Source organism: Brassica napus, chromosome A6 (genome assembly GCF_020379485.1).
Source record: "Brassica napus cultivar Da-Ae chromosome A6, Da-Ae, whole genome shotgun sequence".
Taxonomy (NCBI): domain Eukaryota; kingdom Viridiplantae; phylum Streptophyta; class Magnoliopsida; order Brassicales; family Brassicaceae; genus Brassica; species Brassica napus.
This window is the reverse complement of record NC_063439.1, coordinates 7172507-7191156: the sequence shown is the minus strand read 5'-3', so window position 1 is coordinate 7191156 and position 18650 is coordinate 7172507. Positions and strand designations below refer to the sequence as shown.

The following is an 18650-nucleotide window of genomic DNA, read 5'->3' as shown; positions in this document are numbered from 1 at the left end:
CTCAATTTTCTTGATTTTGAAAATAAATCAAATTTGTGATTTTTTGCGAAAAAATCTATTTTTGGTTTTTGAGAAAAAACTTGATTTTGATGATCAACGAATTGGAGAAGATAATCATATCACATATTCGATTTGCTAATTTGATGCTTAGAACTTAAAAGACAAAAATGAATAAAATAATTTTTTTTATTTAAATGAGATAACCCTGGTACAAGCTCTAACCTTTAATTAAAATAGGATTAAAATAGGGATGTCTTAAAATAAGACTGGGCTTATATTTAACAAAAGAGGATTTAACATCCCTACAGAAAAAATGGCATCTGATATCTTAATGGGCTTAGGCCTTAGTATTCTCTCAACTCAAAGGGTAACACATGTGTTAATGGGCCGAGGCCCAAGACTTAAAACGATCAATTCAGTAGCACCGTCTCTAATAGCGCATTAAGAGCATCTCCAAGAGAATTCTATTTTTTCCTCTATAATTTACACTAAAATAGAGTAAGACCATCTCCAATAGTTTACACTATTTTTTACTCTAAAATAGAGTGACTCTATAATAGAGTTTAAGTTTTCTCCAATGGTACTCTATTTTAGAGTAGAAAATAGAGTGATGAACAAAAAAAAAATAAGTTACTTTATATTTGGAGTAAACCTATTTTTCACTCTATTATAGAGTGAGAAATAGAGTACCATTGGAGCAATTTTACTCTAAAACTCTATTTTAGAGTGAAAAATAGAGTGGGGTTGGAGATGCCCTAACTCTATTATAGAGATGGATTTGCTCCAATGGTTCACTCTATAATAGAGTTACTCTATAATAGAGTGAAATATAGAGTATTTTTGTTTTTCACTCTATATTTAGAGTAAAAAAATAAGATTACTCTATATTTCACTCTATTATAGAGTAACTCTAACTCTATTATAGAGTAACTCTATTATAGAGTGAACCATTGGAGCAAATTTAAGTTACTCTATTTTAGAGTAAAATATATAAAAAAATTATAGGGTAGCATTGGAGATGGTCTCAGAATTCTATTTCAACGATGCTTCTTCTTTCTGGGAATTGAAGCAGGAAGAGATGTTCAAGAACACGTTTCAGTCTGGGTTTCTCTCTATTCTGTACAGTCTAGGGTGCGTTTTAGTGTGATTCATTAAAATCTTTCGATATTCTCTAAAGTCTAAACCATTGATTCTTTTGATATATATGTTTTTTTTTGTTTTTTTGCAGAAGTAAGCCTCTTCAGATGTGGGACAAAGAAGGTGAACGATTAGTTAACTAATCATTAATGTGTTGGGTTTTAGCTAATCATTAATGTTTTTTGATTAATAGTTGAGGATGGTCATGTGAAGCGTTGCCATGATGGTGATATACAATCCAATGTGCTTGAAGTAGTTGGTTCAAACATTCAGTCTAATTACATTACATGTCCCGCTGATCTCTCAGCAACTCTTGGTATCAAGCTTCCCTTTTTGGTATTGGTAGTGAAGAACATGAAGAAGTACTTCTCATTCGAGATTCAGATTCTTGATGACAAGAATGTGCGTAGGCGTTTTCGAGCTTCTAACTTTCAAGTATGTAACGTCTTTCTCAGTTAGTGTCTATGCTGCTTTTAGAATCATTGGTGAAAATATCTGAAGCCTTTTTTTAATTGTAGTCTGTGACTAGAGTGAAGCCATATATATGCACAATGCCATTAAAGATGGATGAGGGGTGGAATCAGATCCAGCTGAACTTGCCTGATCTTACTAGGAGAGCTTACGGGACTAATTACGCTGAGACTTTGCGAGTTCAGGTTCATGCTAACTGCCGTCTTAGAAGGATATACTTTGCTCACCGTCTTTACTCAGATGAGGAGCTTCCTCCGGAGTTCAAGCTCTATCTCCCTGTGCAGGTTTGAGTGTTAGTTTAGTTACTACTATCTTCCCTCTTTTATTTCTTCTTGCATTGTTCGTTTTGTTACTTATCAATGTTCGTTTTGTTTGACTGCAGAAAGCATGAAATGTTTTTCCTAGTGTTTATGCCATTGACATGGTACCACGAAGGAAACATACTTCAACCTATTTCAGATAGACATAGAGCATTTACGTTATGTGAGAGTTTCAGGTTGACTTGTATCATCCTGGTCTGTTGGCATTTACCATACTGTGGAGTAGCTTGACTTAGTATCTTAAGTTTTGCTAAGTTTTTATGTAATGGGATCGTATATGCTTAAGATTATCATATTCATATGTATGTGGAATTTCAGTGATGTGTAAATTTTAATTTATTTGAGAGGAGGAACAATGTCACCAGACCGAGTACACAATTACAGAATGGAATACACTCCAGTTCATTTGCTGTACAAGAATATATCATCCATCAGTTTCATTCCTTTGAAATCGTCAAGTGAAGAAGCACTGTAGAAAGCCTTTGATCTCTTATACCCCACTGGCCACTACAACCATCGTAACCGAAACATTTATCTGTAGTTTCAGGAGAGTTCATGTTCCACCCCTCATACCATTAGATGTTTATGTTTATGTGAGTTCATATTGGTTGTAGTTGTATGGATGCTTCTGAATTGTTGAATCATGATGCTCTTTTTCATATAATGAGAGTTGCCTCTTTTTTCCTTCCATATATAGTTTTCTCACTTTTAATTTTTTTTTTATTAGGTTATCTAAAGAAATATACGATTTGGTTTAACAATATTCATGTGCAACTATGTTTAACCGCATTAGAGTTAAAGAGAATAAATTGGCTCATGAAAATTTGATTTGATTTTATATAGATATAATAGTATAACAACCTTTTATTTTATAATACATCATATGATACATAAGGTTCAATCAAGATAACTCAATCCCGCTATGGTGAGATGACAAAGGAGTTTCAACTTCAGAAGAACATCTATCCCAAACCTGACTAGTTCTGAAAGAAACTTGAGAAGCAAAACATTTGAATTGATACAATCGAAAAATAAACTTTTGAATTTCCATGTAGCATTATTTTCCAGTTTTTACTACCTCTAGACAACACTCTTTGGAAGCAGGTTTATTCGTAAGAATCTCTTTAAGAACACTGTCAATACATTCATCACCACTGGGCCCCATTTTGCCCCCACAAGAATTGAGATACAATATGTATTTTGGTGGCAATTTGTCGAGCATGTACATATTGTAATCTTGCGAAGCCGGTGATATCTCCGTCAATGCTTCCATCTCGCGACCGGGATTAACCAATGGTTCATCGTCAACATCTTTTTGGCTCAAACTTGGATACGCATGTGATGCTAAAATGGTGATTGTAAAAAATACCATAAAAATTGTCTTAGTGTCCATTTTGTATGATTACGTTTTAACTTCTTATTTAGATTGTTTTTATTTCTTCTATTCCCTTTATTTATCAGTGTGTACATATAGTAATCGATTGGTTTAACTGATATAACTGGTGTTTGTATTAATAAAGTAACGGTTTCTAGTAGTTTTGCAACAACATAGTTCTTTATTACTTCAGTTACCTCTAAATGTAACATTTTTAAATTGACCTATGTTTCATGCATTGTTTGTTAAATAAATATTAATAATGTTTCATGTGTTTGCACCCAAATTAAAAACATTAGTAGTTTTTTTTATTTTATCCTTGTTATTTATATTATTTTGTTTAAAATTATTATTTAATAAACTAAAAATTAGAGTAAAAACTGAAAGTTTATTTAATACAAGATATGAGCCCGTTGCGTTGCAACGGGTTTTATGTGATGTTTTAATTTAATAAAAACTATAAAATAATAAATAATTTTATTATAGTTTTATGATTGTTTTTTGCATATGTTGTTTGAGATTTATTTTATAATTAAAACTCATTTTTACACATAAGTTTAAGTTAATATTTGTATTTTATAGTCATGATACATAGATGAATTGATAAAATATTATATCTAAACGTTTAAATTGAACATAACCCGAAATAAGAAACTGAATGAAAGTAAAAAGAAATGAAAGTCAAATACACCAATCGAGTCAATGACAACATTATACATGCTATTATGTAATAATTAATTTTTTTATTAAATAATTCTTTAAAATTTTATTTTGTTAGGTTTCTTTGAAAAGGAAAAAAAATCTATTTTATAAATCTCGTTTTTATTTACAATTAAAAAAATAATATTAAATATACAATTATCTTCTCTGTAGAATTTCAGAAAAAATAAATTGCTATCAAATAATTATTTTTTTACTAATAAAGAAAATTTACATTTCGTATCAATACTAATTTTACACTTCTTTTGTTAATTAAATATTTTTTTGTCTCATGTTCATCATCAAATATTCTCTTAAAATATTATCAAATAATTTTTTTACAATTCGCTTTTGCTTAGGACTTAAAAATATGATAAAATATTTTTTTTGTTTAGGATTTTTTATATAAATAAGAAAAAAACTATCAAATATTCTTGTACAGTTTTTTAGGATTTTAGAAAAAGAAATTAATATTACATAATCTTTTACAATTATATTTTTTTCTAGGATTTAGAAAAATAAAATTTCTATCAAATAATTATTTCCAGTAAATATTAACTATTTTTAAAAGTTGCCATTTTCAAAATTCAGTTTTTCCAATATCACTAGTATACATTGCACCATTTTCAAAATTCAGTTTTTTTAAAACCTAAGAAAATAAATTAAGTTTTATTATCTTTATATATATATTTTTAATCATTGTATATTTAAACACATGTCACAATATTAGAAGGAAAATTATTATCAAATAATTTTTTGCAATTATCTTTTGAGTAGGATCTTAAAATAAGAAGATTACTATTAAATAATATATATAATAAGATTTTTAGTAAATTCATTTTTGTTAATATCTTAGTATATATGTTTTTAATTATGAGATATATTAACACATGTCATAATCTTAAATATATTATTGACATGTGTCGCGACCATGTTACGATTATTGAAAATATAATTATAAAATATTATATTACGATTGGTTCTTCAAAATTGATGATTAACATGATTGTTACACATGGTCATTATTTTTCTCAAACCATTTATGTGTTAAACTATATCATAATCAAAAATACATATACTACAATAATAAAAAGGATTTTTCTAAAAACTAAGAAAAAAATTATATTAAATAATTTGTTTTCAAATCTATTTTTTAGAGTTTTGAAAAAATGAAAATTTCTAAAACAATTGATACTAAATATTTTTTAAATCGTTTTTACTATTAAATAATTTTTTAAGTAGTTTTTTCAAAAATCGTTTCATTATCTTAATATATATATTTTTAATCATTGTATATTTAAACACATGTCACAATATTAGAAGGAAAATTATTATCAAATAATTTTTTGCAATTATCTTTTGAGTAGGATCTTAAAATAAGAAGATTACTATTAAATAATATATATAATAAGATTTTTAGTAAATTCGTTTTTGTTAATATCTTAGTATATATGTTTTTAATTATGAGATATATTAACACATGTCACAATCTTAAATATATTATTGATATGTGTCGCGACCATGTTACGATTATTGAAAATATAATTATAAAATATTATATTACGATTGGTTCTTCAAAATTGATGATTAACATGATTGTTACACATGGTCATTATTTTTCTAAAACCATTTATGTGTTAAACTATATCATAATCAAAAATACATATACTAAAATAATAAAAAGGATTTTTCTTAAAACTAAGAAAAAAAATTATATTAAATAATTTGTTTTCAAATCTATTTTTTAGAATTTTGAAAAAAGGAAATTTTCTAAAACAATTACTACTAAATATTTTTTAAATCGTTTTTACTATTAAATATTTTTGTAAGTATTTTTTTCAAAAATCATTTTATTATCTTAATATATATATTTTTAATCATTGTATATTTAAACACATGTCACAATATTAGAAGGAAAATTATTATCAAATAATAATAAAAAGGATTTTTCTTAAAACTAAGAAAAAAAATTATATTAAATAATTTGTTTTCAAATCTATTTTTTAGAATTTTGAAAAAAGGAAATTTTCTTAAACAATTACTACTAAGTATTTGTATCTTTTGAGTAGGATCTTAAAAAAAGGAAAATTACTATTAAATTCGTTTTTGTTAATATCTTAGTATATATGTTTTTAATTATGAGATATATTAACACATGTCACAATCTTAAATATATTATTGACATGTGTCGCGATCATGTTAATTAGCAACTTTGAAGAACCAAACTTTATATAATAAGAAAACAATTACTACTAAGTATTTGTATCTTTTGAGTAGGATCTTAAAAAAAGGAAAATTACTATTAAATTCGTTTTTGTTAATATCTTAGTACATATGTTTTTAATTATGAGATATATTAACACATGTCACAATCTTAAATATATTATTGACATGTGTCGCGATCATGTTAATTAGCAACTTTGAAGAACCAAACTTTATATAATAAGATACGTCATGTTTACCGGATAACTGCAAATAGAAAGGCTATAACCGGTTAATTTTGGGTGTAAATGTTAGATTCTTCATTATATCAAAATCAATATTATCTACCTAATTTCACTTCAAAATTTGGTTAGATAGCAAATAAGCCATATTTTTTAGAAGAAGAGATTATCTTTTTAGTTTTTACCCAAATTAAATTCTTCACCCTCTGCGCAGCGGCGGCGATCTGACACAGCGACGGCGATCTCGAAGCAACTTTCTCCGATCGTCCTCATCTGATTTCGTTTCTAAATAGTAAGCTTCGATTATATATCCTCTTCTTTCCACTAGTAGTTTTACGGAACCATTGTGTCGAATTGATCTCGCTTGACACAGAAACCCTAATTTAGATTGCCATTACCATTACTAAATCAGATAAAATCCACAGGATTAGCGACCATGCCGGTTCTTTACGAGCAAGACAAGCACGTATCTTCCGCTATTATGACAGGACAGGTAGTAATAATCTCCATCTCCATTATATTCCTTGTCTTAATCGAAACAACACTTGATAAAACTGCTCTGTTTTGTCTTTTTCCAGGAGAGAGGTGTGCTCAGATGCCAGGAACGAACTTCACTTCTCCATCACTGGAAGCTCACAAAGGAGCAGATTGAATTAGTTGACAAAGCAGGCTTTGGTTGGTTCAGGCTAATAGGATCAATCAGTCTAAACAACTCTCTCATCTCCGCACTCGTTGAGCGTTGGAGAAGAGAAACCAACACCTTTCACTTCCCCTGCGGTGAAATGACAATCACTCTCGACGAAGTCTCGTTGCTTCTCGGTCTTGCTGTTGACGGGAAGCCTGTGGTTACTAGTGTTAAAGAAAGAGACGAAGACCCTTCTCAAGTATGTCAGAGACTCTTGGGGAAGCTGCCGCAAGGTGAGCTGAGCGGGAACCGAGTGACTGCGAGGTGGTTGAAGGAGAGCTTCGCAGAGTGTCCAAAGGGAGCTACGAAGGAGGAGGTTGAGTTTCACACGCGTGCTTATCTTATCTACCTTGTTGGGAGTACGATATTTGCAACTACGGATCCTAGTAAGATCTCTGTTGATTATCTTCTTCTCTTTGAGGATTTTGAGAGAGCTGGAGAGTATGCTTGGGGTGCTGCTGCGTTAGCGTTCTTGTATAGGCAGATTGGTAATGCTTCTCAGCGGTCTCAGAGTATCATTGGTGGATGTTTGACGCTCTTGCAGGTTTTTGTTTCTCTTTGTTGTCTTTAAAAGCTTTTATGTTATGTTTTGTCACTTTATGCCTTATAGTATACTAATTGGGTTTCTAATTTTCAGTGTTGGAGTTACTTCCATCTGAATATTGACCGGCCGAAGAGAACCACCCGTCAGTTTCCTCTGGCACTTTTGTGGAAAGGAAGGCAACAGAGTCGGTCCAAGAATGATTTGTTTAAGTATCGCAAAGCACTTGATGATCTAGATCCATCACATGTAAGAGTTTATTCATTGCATTCTTGAGATATTCGTTGTTTTTTTGTGAATCCCTTATGAATTTTTGTTACTACGAACTCTCTTTAGGTTAGTTGGTGCCCCTTCGAAGGAGATCTTGACATTGTGCCACAAAGCTTCAAAGATAATCTACTACTTGGTAGGTCAAGAACAAAACTGATTGCTCCAAAAGTAGTGGAATGGCACTTGCCAGATCGATGTATGAAGCAGTTTGGTCTATGCCAAGTTATCCCCGGAGAAGTTCCTCACAGAAAAAGTGAGAAAACCCATGACGAAGACTTACTGGAAGACATGAACACAGCGGATGAAGAATGGATGAGACGAAGGGAGAACATTGTGGAGAATGAAGGAGGCAATGTTGATGAAACTGAATATATGCAGTGGTTCAATAGCATCACAGTCCCAAAGCTTCACAGAGATACAAGCCTCGAAGCTGATATAATGAACGTGGTAAGTGGATCGTCTTTGGTTAACTTAATGCATAAATTCACCTTGATAATTGCGCCTTTAAACCATTGTTGTTTCTTTTGTAGCAAGCTGCTATACTCCAGTTCGACGAGGTGGCTTCAACGTTGTCACTAGAGGATCTACATCCAGAGGAGAGAGAAGCAGTTGAAGAAGCAGTGATGTGTATGTCAAATGCCTTGAGAGTAGGAGATTGGTATGAGGCTCCTCCAACAACAAATAAACGCAAACGAAGAGAGGAACAAACGGAGTGTAGCGAATAAAGACCAAAAAAGATCTTTTCTGGCTGATCAGATGGCTGTAGGCATTTACTTGGAGAAGAAAGAAGATGTAAGTCCCATCATCACTTGAGTTTATGCTTTAACAAGCATTCTTACTGATAATTGTTTGGCTTTAGGAGTAGAGGTATTCTAGGAGTGCTTAAGAGATATACTCAGCAGAGGTTTCAACTATTTTTAAGGATCTAACTACAGTTTTATCATGGGAATGTGCAATTAATTTCGTTTAAGCTCAGCAGGAGCACTAGATGATAAGATTCTGGTACTGTTAAAACGTTAATTATAATGAATGAATCTTTTTTTACACGGTGTTCTAATGAATGCATTTCAATTAGTGATGAACCGGATAAAGTAAGATACTTAACGTGTATGTGATGTTACTAGATAACGAGATGCGATAAATATGGTATTACGTAACCATCATTTAAAGAAAAAAAAAGGTTAGTACAGCTTAAACCCCATTAATATATTCCTTCCAAGGAAGATCTGTATCATTAAGCTGTAGACTATAGTTTGCCAAACAAAATGTTGTTTGCACTCTGATGAATGTCAGAAGAATTTCCCCAAAATAGTCAAATGATTACACGATTGTAATTTAAAATGCAAAGTTGATTGCATAAATTTCAGTAAGCCAAACATATGAAGAATATTCCCAATGAGAAGTGAGTCAGCAAAATCCCAAAGAAAAAGTTCAATTTTGTCATTACACACGAAACTGATAAAACCCCGGAGAAAGTGAATAAAGTCGCCGGTTTTGTATACCGTTTTGACTGATTTAAAACTCTCCGGCGACTTAACCAATGAAGGTAGAAATGAGTTTGGTTTCAGGCATCTCACTCTCTCACTACCTCGAAAATGGTGAGAGAGAGAGAGAGAGAGTACAAGGTGCAGTAAAGGAGAAAGAAGCAAGAGAATTTAAAACCCATAAACCTCTCTCTCTTCGCCTCCTGTCAAACGCCATTAAAACCCCCACCCCATCAGTATCAGTTACGCGATTTCTCTAGAGAGACAGGTAAGGAGAGAGAGAAGTGAAAGGAGAGATTTTGGAATCTGTAATGAATGTAAAGGGAGCAAAATGTGGAAGAGAAGAAAAGAAAGCACTAATGGCGGCAAGATACAAGTACTCTCTCTCTCTCTCTCTCTCTCTAAGTGGTTCTGTAGAAAGACAAAAAACATAATTACGGCTATCAGATTCTCTTCCGTTTCTTTTCTTTTTCTTCTCTTTATATCCTCCTCACTCTCAAACACACAAACAATTATACTCTTAAAAGATCCTCTCTTTTTTCCTTTTGGTAGTTCAAAGTTTGTAACTTTCTTTTTCCCCTGTTTTTCTCTCTCTCTCTGGGTTGTGTGATGGTCCAGAGTTAGTTTGCTTGAAAAAGAGTTGAGGAACAAAGGGTTTTCTTACTGTTTCTTTGTCTACTAGACATTTGAGTGAAGATGGAGTTTCTTGGGGACAGCTCTGAAACGGACAAGAAGAAGATGAAGAAACGATTCCACCGCCACACACCTCACCAGATCCATCGCCTTGAATCGTATGTATTATTATCCCTTTTATTCTTCTCTTTGTTTTCTCGCTCTGTTCTCTGATGATTTTGTTTGTAGGAGTTTCAATGAGTGTCAACATCCAGATGAGAAACAGAGGTTGCAACTTAGCAAAGAACTTGGTTTATCTCCAAGACAGATCAAGTTTTGGTTTCAGAACCGAAGAACTCAAAAGAAGGTTTTCTACTTTTACTTGCACTCCTCCTTGTTATTTTCTCCTTCCCCTACATAAACATCGTTTCTTATTGCAGGCACAACACGAGAGAGCTGATAACTGTGCACTCAAGGAAGAAAACGACAGGATTCGTTGCGAAAACATTGCCATCAGAGAAGCTATCAAACACGCCATTTGTCTCAACTGTGGTGACGCTCCTCTTCATGAAGACTCTTACTTTGATGAACAGAAGCTTCGAATCGAAAATGCACACCTTAGAGAAGAGGTTCCACCTTCTTCTTATTTAAACCTTCTTCATGCATTGTGGTTTGTCTTTAGTGCTTAAACTTTTTATGCTTCCTTTTTGGCAGCTCGAAAAGGTTTCAAGCATTGCAGCTCAGTTCATGGGGAGACCACTCTCTCATCTCCCACCACTACTAAACCCGATGCACGTTTCGCCATTAGAGTTATTCCACAGCGGTCCTTCCCTTGATTTTGATCTTCTTCCAGGAAGCAGTAGCTCTTCAATGGCTGTTCCTACTTTACCATCTCAACCAAACTTGGTTTTATCAGACATGGATAAGTCTCTCATGACCAACATCGCTGTCACCGCTATGGAAGAGTTGCTTAGGCTTACACAAACAAATGAGCCTCTATGGATCAAAACCAATGGATGCAGAGACGTTCTCAATCCCCAAAGCTATGAGAATATGTTCCCAAGATCAAGTGGTCGTGGAGGAAAGAACTTCAACCTTCGAAAAGAAGCAACTAGATCTTGTGGCGTTGTTTTCACTAATGCTATGACACTTGTGAACATGCTCATGGACTCTGTAAGTTTACTAAACTCAAAATCTTTAGTTTTTTTTTTCACAAGTGGTTTCTTGTTTTTTTTCTTTCTCAAATGTGGGTTTCATTAACTTGTAGGTCAAATCTTCAGAGCTTTTTTCTTCAGTGGTTGCGTCCTCTAAAACACTTGCGGTGGTTTCATCTGGCGTGCGCGGTTCCCATGGAGATGCATTGCATTTGGTAAGAAGATAACACTAATTCTTGAGTCTTTTGGTGTGTGAAACTGTTTAGTAACTTAGCTTTTGGCTTGTGTTAGATGCTTGAAGAGCTTCAAGTCCTTTCTCCATTAGTACAGACGCGTGAGTTCAGTGTGCTAAGATATTGTCAGCAAATCGAAAATGGAACTTGGGCAATTGTGAATATCTCATATGAGCTTCCTCAGTTTATATCTCACCCTGGGTCATATAAACTTCCTTCTGGTTGCTTGATTCAAGACTTGTCCAATGGCTATTCCAAGGTTTGTTTGTAACTAACTGTTCTGTTTTGAGTCATTTTAATAGCATATATGACCCTTTGATTGTATCTTTGAATGTATAACAACAGGTTACTTGGGTTGAACATGTTGAAGTCGAGGAGGAAGAACCGATTCATGAGATGTTTAAAGACAATATCCGTGAAGGGATAGCTTTTGGAGCTGAACGTTGGATCGCTACTCTTCAAAGAATGTGTGAGAGATTCAAGGCTCTGCTTGAACCCGCAACATCATCACGTGATCTCAAAGGAGGTAAGTTTAAATGTTCAAGGTTCAATATCTAAATCAATGCTTCAAGTAACACATTTAGAAACGTTTCAGTGATTCCAACGCCGGAAGGGAAGCAAAGTATAATGAGACTTTCTCAAAGAATGGTAAGCAACTTTTGCTTGAGCGTTGGCACATCTAACAACACTCGGACACCCGTTGTTTCGGGATTGGATGCATTTGGAATCCGTGTGACTTCGTATAAGAGTCAGCACGAACCAAATGGAATGGTTCTTTGTGCAGCCACCAGTTTCTGGCTCCCAGTTTCTCCACAAAACGTCTTTAATTTCCTCAAAGATGAAAGAACTCGTCCTCAGGTACTAGTACATGCGCTAAAGATCATGTTGTGTAACATTTTTTCGGTTATTATATGTTTCTTTGATTTGGTTTTATAGTGGGACGTTCTTTTGAATGGAAGTGCGGTTCAAGAAGTTGCTCATATCGCAAACGGATCACACCCTGGAAACTGCATTTCGGTTTTGCGTGTAAGCTAACCTCTTTTGAAACTTATACAGATCACTCAGTTGTTGATTCTAATGACTGATAATAACTTGGTATATATGTTTTGTTCTAAAGGGCTTCAATGCATCATCATCACAAAACAACATGCTGATTTTACAAGAAAGCTGCGTAGACTCATCGGGGTCCCTTGTGGTCTACACTCCACTGGATCTCTCAGCACTGAACATGGCAATGACTGGTCAAGACACGTCTTATATTCCTATTTTACCCTCGGGTTTCGCTGTTTTACCAGAGGGAGGCAGGAATAATCAAACCGCAGAGATTAAAGCTGAAGGGGGAGGTTCATTGATAACAGTTGGGTTTCAGATAATGGTGAGTAGTTTGCAGTCAGGGAAATTGAATATGGAGTCAATGGAAACAGTTAATAACCTCATCAGTACTACTGTCCACCAAATTAAAACCACCTTGAATTCTCCTTCAACTGCTTAATTGAGGACGCCATTAATAGCTCATTTTCCCATCTGATTTCTGAGAAGGGTCTTCAATGATGATCACAGAAGTGAAGTTAATAAGTAGTACTACTTATTTTGCCTTTAATTCCAGCAAAATGTGTAAGAAGTCATTACTCTTCTGGGTATTTGTCTCCTCTCTTCACTCTTGTTCAGTTTTTTTTTTTTTTTGGTTGGGGGGGGGGGGGGTTTGTTTTCCTGAAGTTTTTGTGTGTCTGAAATGGGAATATCTAGTGGGAAGTAGGAGTCAAGAGCGCACCATGCTCTAGTTGTATGGTTCGGGCATTGACTTCAGTTTGTTTTCTTTTGTCTAGTTACAGTTGTTAAGTTACTTTGGTCATGGCTAAATTTCGTCCATATGTTATCTATCTATCACCATTAATCTATTTCTTACTAAATTCATGATATGAAGATGTTATTGGGGATGATTGGTAAGTGCTGTAGCTTTATATTTTTTGCTGTAGAATTTAATCTGTAGATTTATTTGCTGTAGCTTTCCTTACTGTAGATTTCTAAAGCATTAATTTTTTTGTTCTGGAAATAAAGCTCTCTACAGCCATATTTTGATTTTTCAGAGATTTTTTTGCTGTGAGTTTTTTAAGGAAAGCAAAGCTCGATTGGTTGACATATGTAGCTGTAGACTAAATTTTGGCTGTCCAGAGCATCTACAGCCCCAACCAATCATCCCCAATATTGTTAGTTCCAGCAATGGAACTGAAAAAAAAATAACAATTACGTCTCTGAAACTTAGAAACACAATAAATGTATCAACAAGAGTTACAAAACAGAGAGAAAAAAAAAAACTAACAGCATTAGCAAAATTACTTCAAAAACGTATTTGACAAAATAATAACTCGAACTTTATAAAATAAAACCATCTATTATACACCATGAAACGTTGTTCTTGCAATCACTGTGCTCAATGAATCACCTATTTATCACATTTTATGCTCAATCAATTTGAACTTGCACCTGAAAATCATCTGGTCATGAACAAAAACAGATCCTCTCCAATGCTGTAGAAATTTCTCTCATATCTGGCAGATTGTTTATGTCCTCTTCACACACCTCATTGCCAGATTTGCCACTGCAATTCCTGGTTCCTGCTTGCATTCATTTCTCTGTGTTTCCTTGTTTCTTTATTTCTTACGCGCCAGCACGACAATTTGGTTTGAATCTTTTTTTGGGTGTAAAAATAAACATCAAGAAGTGAGTGACTCATGGTGACTTCGAACCTGCCACCTTCACGTTATAAAAGGTTTTGATCAAATTTTTGTAGATGCGAACCTCAATTTGGTAGAGGTGTCAAATGGGCGGGCCGTCCAATGGTTGCCCATGTCCATATACAAACGGGCTTAATATGGACAAACCCATTTTTCCCATTAGTTTTCATTGGACAAAATGTGGAAGACCATTAAGAAAATGGTCTTTATTGGTTTTGGGCTTTATGGACGTGGACTGTCCAATGGTCACAAAACCTAAGGCTTATAAAATTTAAGTTTTTCCGCTAAACTCGTAAAATCGATTTTTTCGCTTAAATTTTAATATCAAATTTTCCCGTCAGAACCAGAAAATCGAGTTTTTCTTCAAAACGCAAAATCGAATTTTCCCGCCAAAACCGAAAAATCGAGTTTTTCTGCCAAAACCGCAAAATCGATTTTTCTCGCCAAAACCGAAATTGTTGTACTTATGAACTTATGTATTATTGTACTTATGAATTTATGGATGAATTTTGATTTTATGAACTTGTATATGTAATTGTATGCTTATAAATTAAAATTTTCTTATATGGTCATTATAGACCCCATGGCAAAACCGAAAAATCGAGTTTTTCTGCCAAAATCAGAAAATCGAGTTTTCCGCCAAAACCGCAAAAATGAGTTTTTTCCGCCAAAACTGAAAAATCGAGTTTTTCCGTCAAAACTGCAAAATCGAGTTTTTCCGTCAAAACTGCAAAATCGAGTTTTTCCGTCAAAACTGCAAAATCGAGTTTTTCCGTCAAAACTGCAAAATCGAGTTTTTCCGCCAAAACTGCAAAATCAATTTTTCCCACCAAAACCGTAATTGTTGTATTTATGAACTTATGTATTGTTGTACTTTTGAATTTATGGATGAATTTTAATTTTATGAACTTTTATATATAATTGTATGCTTATAAATTAAAATTTAAAATTTTCTTATATGGTCATTATGGACCCCATGGCAGCCCATAAAAATATGGGTGTTAGTGGGTATGGTCTTTAATGGACATGATTCTTAATGGACATGGTCACTTTGCTGTCCACAAACAATGAATAGACAAATGGATATGGGCTAATGGACATGGGCTCGCCCAGTTTACAGCTCTACAATTTGGTCCGGTTTACAGTGCAATACCGTAACGACTGAAATTACTATTCTAGGCCCATGGGCCACAAAGTAATAATCTGATGATAGGGCTCATCCGGTAAACAAAAAAGAAGTGGCCGACAACGTTTCAGATCGCCGGCGGAGTCTCAGATCCCCCACGTTACCATCCTCCGAAGATTGTAACTTTTCTACAAATCTACGCTTTTGTACGTTGACTTCGAAAAACTGGTGGTTATAAGTCAAAATCTCTCTCTCTCTATATCTCTCGTCTTCTTTGCAGAAACCTTTTATTCCGATCCAATAAAAACTCTACAATGGCAGACACCACAGGATCCGGTACGTCATCTTTCAAATCTCATTTAAATTACATTCCCTTCGTAAGATGCTAGTGAAAATGATTGTGGAATTAATTTTGTTTCAGACATGAAACCAGGTTCGTTTATGTCGGAGAAATCCGCAAAGATCTTCGTCGCTGGACACAGAGGCTTGGTCGGATCCGCAATTGTCCGAAAACTCCAAGAATCCGGTTTCACCAATCTCCTCCTCCGAACACATTCCGACCTCGATCTCACTAACCAAGCCGACGTCGAATCCTTCTTCTCCACAGAGAAGCCTGCTTACGTCATCCTCGCCGCCGCCAAAGTCGGTGGGATCCACGCCAACAACACCTACCCAGCCGACTTCATCGCCGTCAATCTCCAAATCCAAACCAACGTGATCCACTCCGCTTACACTAACGGCGTCAAGAAACTCCTCTTCCTCGGCTCCTCCTGCATCTACCCCAAGTTCGCTCCTCAGCCCATACCCGAATCAGCTCTCCTCACCGGCCCACTCGAACCCACTAACGAGTGGTACGCCATCGCCAAGATCGCGGGGATCAAGATGTGTCAAGCGTACAGGATTCAGCATCAGTGGGATGCTATCTCCGGCATGCCGACCAACCTCTACGGTCCGAACGATAATTTCCACCCTGAGAATTCTCATGTGCTGCCCGCTCTGATGAGGAGGTTTCACGAAGCTAAGGTTAATAATGCTGAGGAAGTTGTGGTGTGGGGAAGTGGGAGTCCGTTGAGGGAGTTTTTGCACGTTGATGATTTGGCTGATGCTTGTGTGTTCTTGATGGAGAAGTACAGTGGGTTTGAGCATGTGAATGTGGGGAGTGGTGTGGAAGTTACGATCAAGGAGTTGGCTGAGTTGGTTAAGGAGGTTGTTGGGTTTGAAGGGAAGCTTGTTTGGGATTGTACTAAGCCTGACGGGACGCCGAGGAAGCTGATGGATAGCTCGAAGCTCGCGTCTTTGGGATGGACGCCGAAGGTTTCTATTAGAGATGGTTTGCGCCAGACTTATGATTGGTATTTGGAGAATGTTGTGCAGAAGCAGCAGTAAAAAAATGAAAAACCTTTCAGGTGATTGATTGCGTTTAATGTTTTATGGTTATGCGTTTTGGCTTTACATCTCTTCTATCTAATGTAAACTTTTATATTCATGGATATCATATCATATACTATGTTGAGATTATCAATAAAATCGAATGCATTCTACTTTTACTCAATTTTGGTCAGCAAACGCATCTGTTCACTGATAACACAAACGGTTCCAATGGTGTGTGAAAAACGCGGTAATCGATGATTGAACACTTGGTTAAGCTTATTTTGATAACCAGCTTATTTTGGGCCTATGGGCCTATGGGCCATAGATAATTATTGGGCCGTTAATTTATTGAGCCTTGTTATACGATCCAACGGTAGAGATTGAGTCTTGTTTGTAGATCGTACGATATTAACCGTTGGATTAACAGAAGAGCTCTGCTCCGAATAGAATCTAGTTAAAGAGGCAAGAGAACCCTTCTTCTCTCCGCCGCCCGCTTCTCTCTGTGTTTATTTCTTCTTATCTCATTTGCACTCTTCATAGAGAAACGAACCTCAATAATCAAATCTCAAGGTAAATCCACTTCTCTTCTGTTGTGTCTTAACGTTTCTTCTTACAAGGTTTTGTCTGATTTTCAGTTTTGTCGGTAATTACAATTTTGAAAGGCGATGTTTATTGCTTTTCTACTTCTGTGTATGTTTGATTAAATTGAATGAGACTACTTAATCCAATTCGATACTAAGGTTAATCTCAATAGTTCAATTAGCTCGTATCCATACGCATCTGACTTTTAAAAGATTCACTTTTGTTCTCACTGATTATGTTTTTTTTTTAATTTAAAATAAGGTTGTTGTGAATGTATAATCCATAGTTCTAATTGCAATATACAAGATTCTCTTGAATCTGAATGGTGTAATGAATGTTGGCTTGGTTTGGTTCATACACAGATGAATAGGGAGAAGTTGATGAAGATGGCCAACACTGTCCGCACTGGCGGAAAGGGTACAGTAAGAAGGTAAAAGCTTGTCTCTTTTTGCCATTTTCAATCCTTAGTGATTACTTTAGTCTCTTGTTATATGAACCATTTGATCTCTCTCGATACAGAAAGAAGAAGGCTGTGCACAAGACCAATACAACTGATGACAAGAAGCTCCAAAGCACCTTGAAGAGAATTGGAGTTAACTCCATTCCAGCAATTGAAGAAGTTAACATCTTTAAGGATGATGTTGTTATTCAGTTCACCAACCCTAAGGGTAAGTTATATTTACACTCAGGAAATTGTAAACCTTTTGTCATGTTATTGATCATTGTGTGTTGTCTCTTTTTTGGATCAGTTCAAGCTTCAATTGCTGCAAACACATGGGTTGTTAGCGGTTCTCCTCAGACCAAAAGTATGCATCTTTTCATCTCTATTTTCATGTTTCTTTTTCATTCCATCTTTTCTGATTAAATGTTGAAAACTTGTTGCTTTTCTATAGAATTGGAAGATATCCTTCCTCAGATCCTCAGCCAACTCGGTATGTTCCACGTAGTTTTACTTGTTACATGCTCTTCCCCATCCCCTAAATCAAAGATCCTTAAATTTGGTTTTACTTTGATCTAATTCAGGACCAGACAACATGGACAATCTGAGGAAGCTAGCAGAGCAGTTGAAGAAGCAACCTCCTGGTGAGGGTAATGCCTCAGCAACCATCCAAGAGGAGGATGACGATGATGTCCCGGAACTTGTAGCTGGTGAGACATTCGAAGCTGCTGCTGCTGAAGAGAAAGTAGCTGCTCCTGCTGCTTCTTCCTAGACAAAAGAGCACTTTGGTTTCTACATCTCTTTATATATGTTTGTTCTCTCCATCCTTTTCTTTTGTAGTGTTTCCGACCAGATTCTACTTTCCCAGATAATGATGATTTAAGGGTTTTTTTATCTAATTGATTATTTCATCTGGTTCTCGTGTCTCTCTTTCTTACTTTGATGTGACACATTTGTCACTTTACTTACATA

General features: G+C 35.0%; 5 protein-coding genes across 12 annotated transcripts; all 5 read left to right on the top strand.

Moving 5' to 3' along the window:
• Positions 1–985: 985 nt before the first annotated feature.
• On the top strand, positions 986–2267 carry LOC106381528 (cilia- and flagella-associated protein 20). Its single transcript, XM_013821438.3, has 5 exons — positions 986–1131; positions 1229–1260; positions 1331–1572; positions 1656–1892; positions 1991–2267. The coding sequence occupies exons 1-5, from the start codon at positions 1019–1021 to the stop codon at positions 1997–1999; spliced, it is 633 nt and encodes a 210-aa protein (XP_013676892.2). The 5' UTR covers positions 986–1018; the 3' UTR covers positions 2000–2267.
• A 4306-nt stretch (positions 2268–6573) lies between these two features.
• Positions 6574–8986, top strand: LOC106346835 (protein MAINTENANCE OF MERISTEMS). 3 transcript variants are annotated; one of them, XR_002652557.2, is made up of 7 exons: positions 6574–6738; positions 6872–6939; positions 7025–7675; positions 7769–7921; positions 8009–8389; positions 8473–8734; positions 8802–8986. XR_002652557.2 is itself a non-coding variant. In XM_013786279.3 (6 exons), exons 2-6 carry the CDS (start codon positions 6883–6885, stop codon positions 8665–8667), a joined length of 1437 nt encoding a protein of 478 aa, XP_013641733.2. In that variant the 5' UTR covers positions 6574–6738; positions 6872–6882; the 3' UTR covers positions 8668–8986. The 3 variants fall into 3 exon arrangements, 2 of the variants coding, with proteins under 2 accessions (XP_013641733.2, XP_048638373.1); XM_013786279.3 differs by having other exon boundaries at positions 8473–8986; XM_048782416.1 differs by having other exon boundaries at positions 6601–6738; positions 6859–6939; positions 8473–8986.
• Positions 8987–9141: 155 nt separating this feature from the next.
• On the top strand, positions 9142–13348 carry LOC106346834 (homeobox-leucine zipper protein HDG12). The gene is made up of 11 exons (XM_013786277.3): positions 9142–9802; positions 10109–10217; positions 10288–10405; positions 10479–10667; positions 10753–11211; positions 11306–11407; positions 11484–11684; positions 11771–11951; positions 12021–12283; positions 12362–12451; positions 12543–13348. Exons 2-11 carry the CDS (start codon positions 10123–10125, stop codon positions 12915–12917), a joined length of 2073 nt encoding a protein of 690 aa, XP_013641731.2. The 5' UTR covers positions 9142–9802; positions 10109–10122; the 3' UTR covers positions 12918–13348.
• A 1979-nt stretch (positions 13349–15327) lies between these two features.
• LOC106346836 (putative GDP-L-fucose synthase 2) lies at positions 15328–16833 on the top strand. Of its 6 annotated transcripts, none has more exons than XM_013786281.3 (3): positions 15328–15492; positions 15567–15622; positions 15708–16833. In XM_013786281.3, exons 2-3 carry the CDS (start codon positions 15601–15603, stop codon positions 16670–16672), a joined length of 987 nt encoding a protein of 328 aa, XP_013641735.2. In that variant the 5' UTR covers positions 15328–15492; positions 15567–15600; the 3' UTR covers positions 16673–16833. The 6 variants fall into 6 exon arrangements, with proteins under 6 accessions (XP_013641735.2, XP_013641734.2, XP_022542957.2 ...); XM_022687236.2 differs by having other exon boundaries at positions 15375–15492; positions 15720–16833; XM_048782418.1 differs by having other exon boundaries at positions 15391–15465.
• A 225-nt stretch (positions 16834–17058) lies between these two features.
• Positions 17059–18589, top strand: LOC106346839 (basic transcription factor 3). The gene is made up of 6 exons (XM_013786286.3): positions 17059–17227; positions 17602–17669; positions 17759–17907; positions 17989–18045; positions 18133–18171; positions 18263–18589. The coding sequence occupies exons 2-6, from the start codon at positions 17602–17604 to the stop codon at positions 18448–18450; spliced, it is 501 nt and encodes a 166-aa protein (XP_013641740.1). The 5' UTR covers positions 17059–17227; the 3' UTR covers positions 18451–18589.
• The last annotated feature ends 61 nt before the right edge of the window (positions 18590–18650 follow it).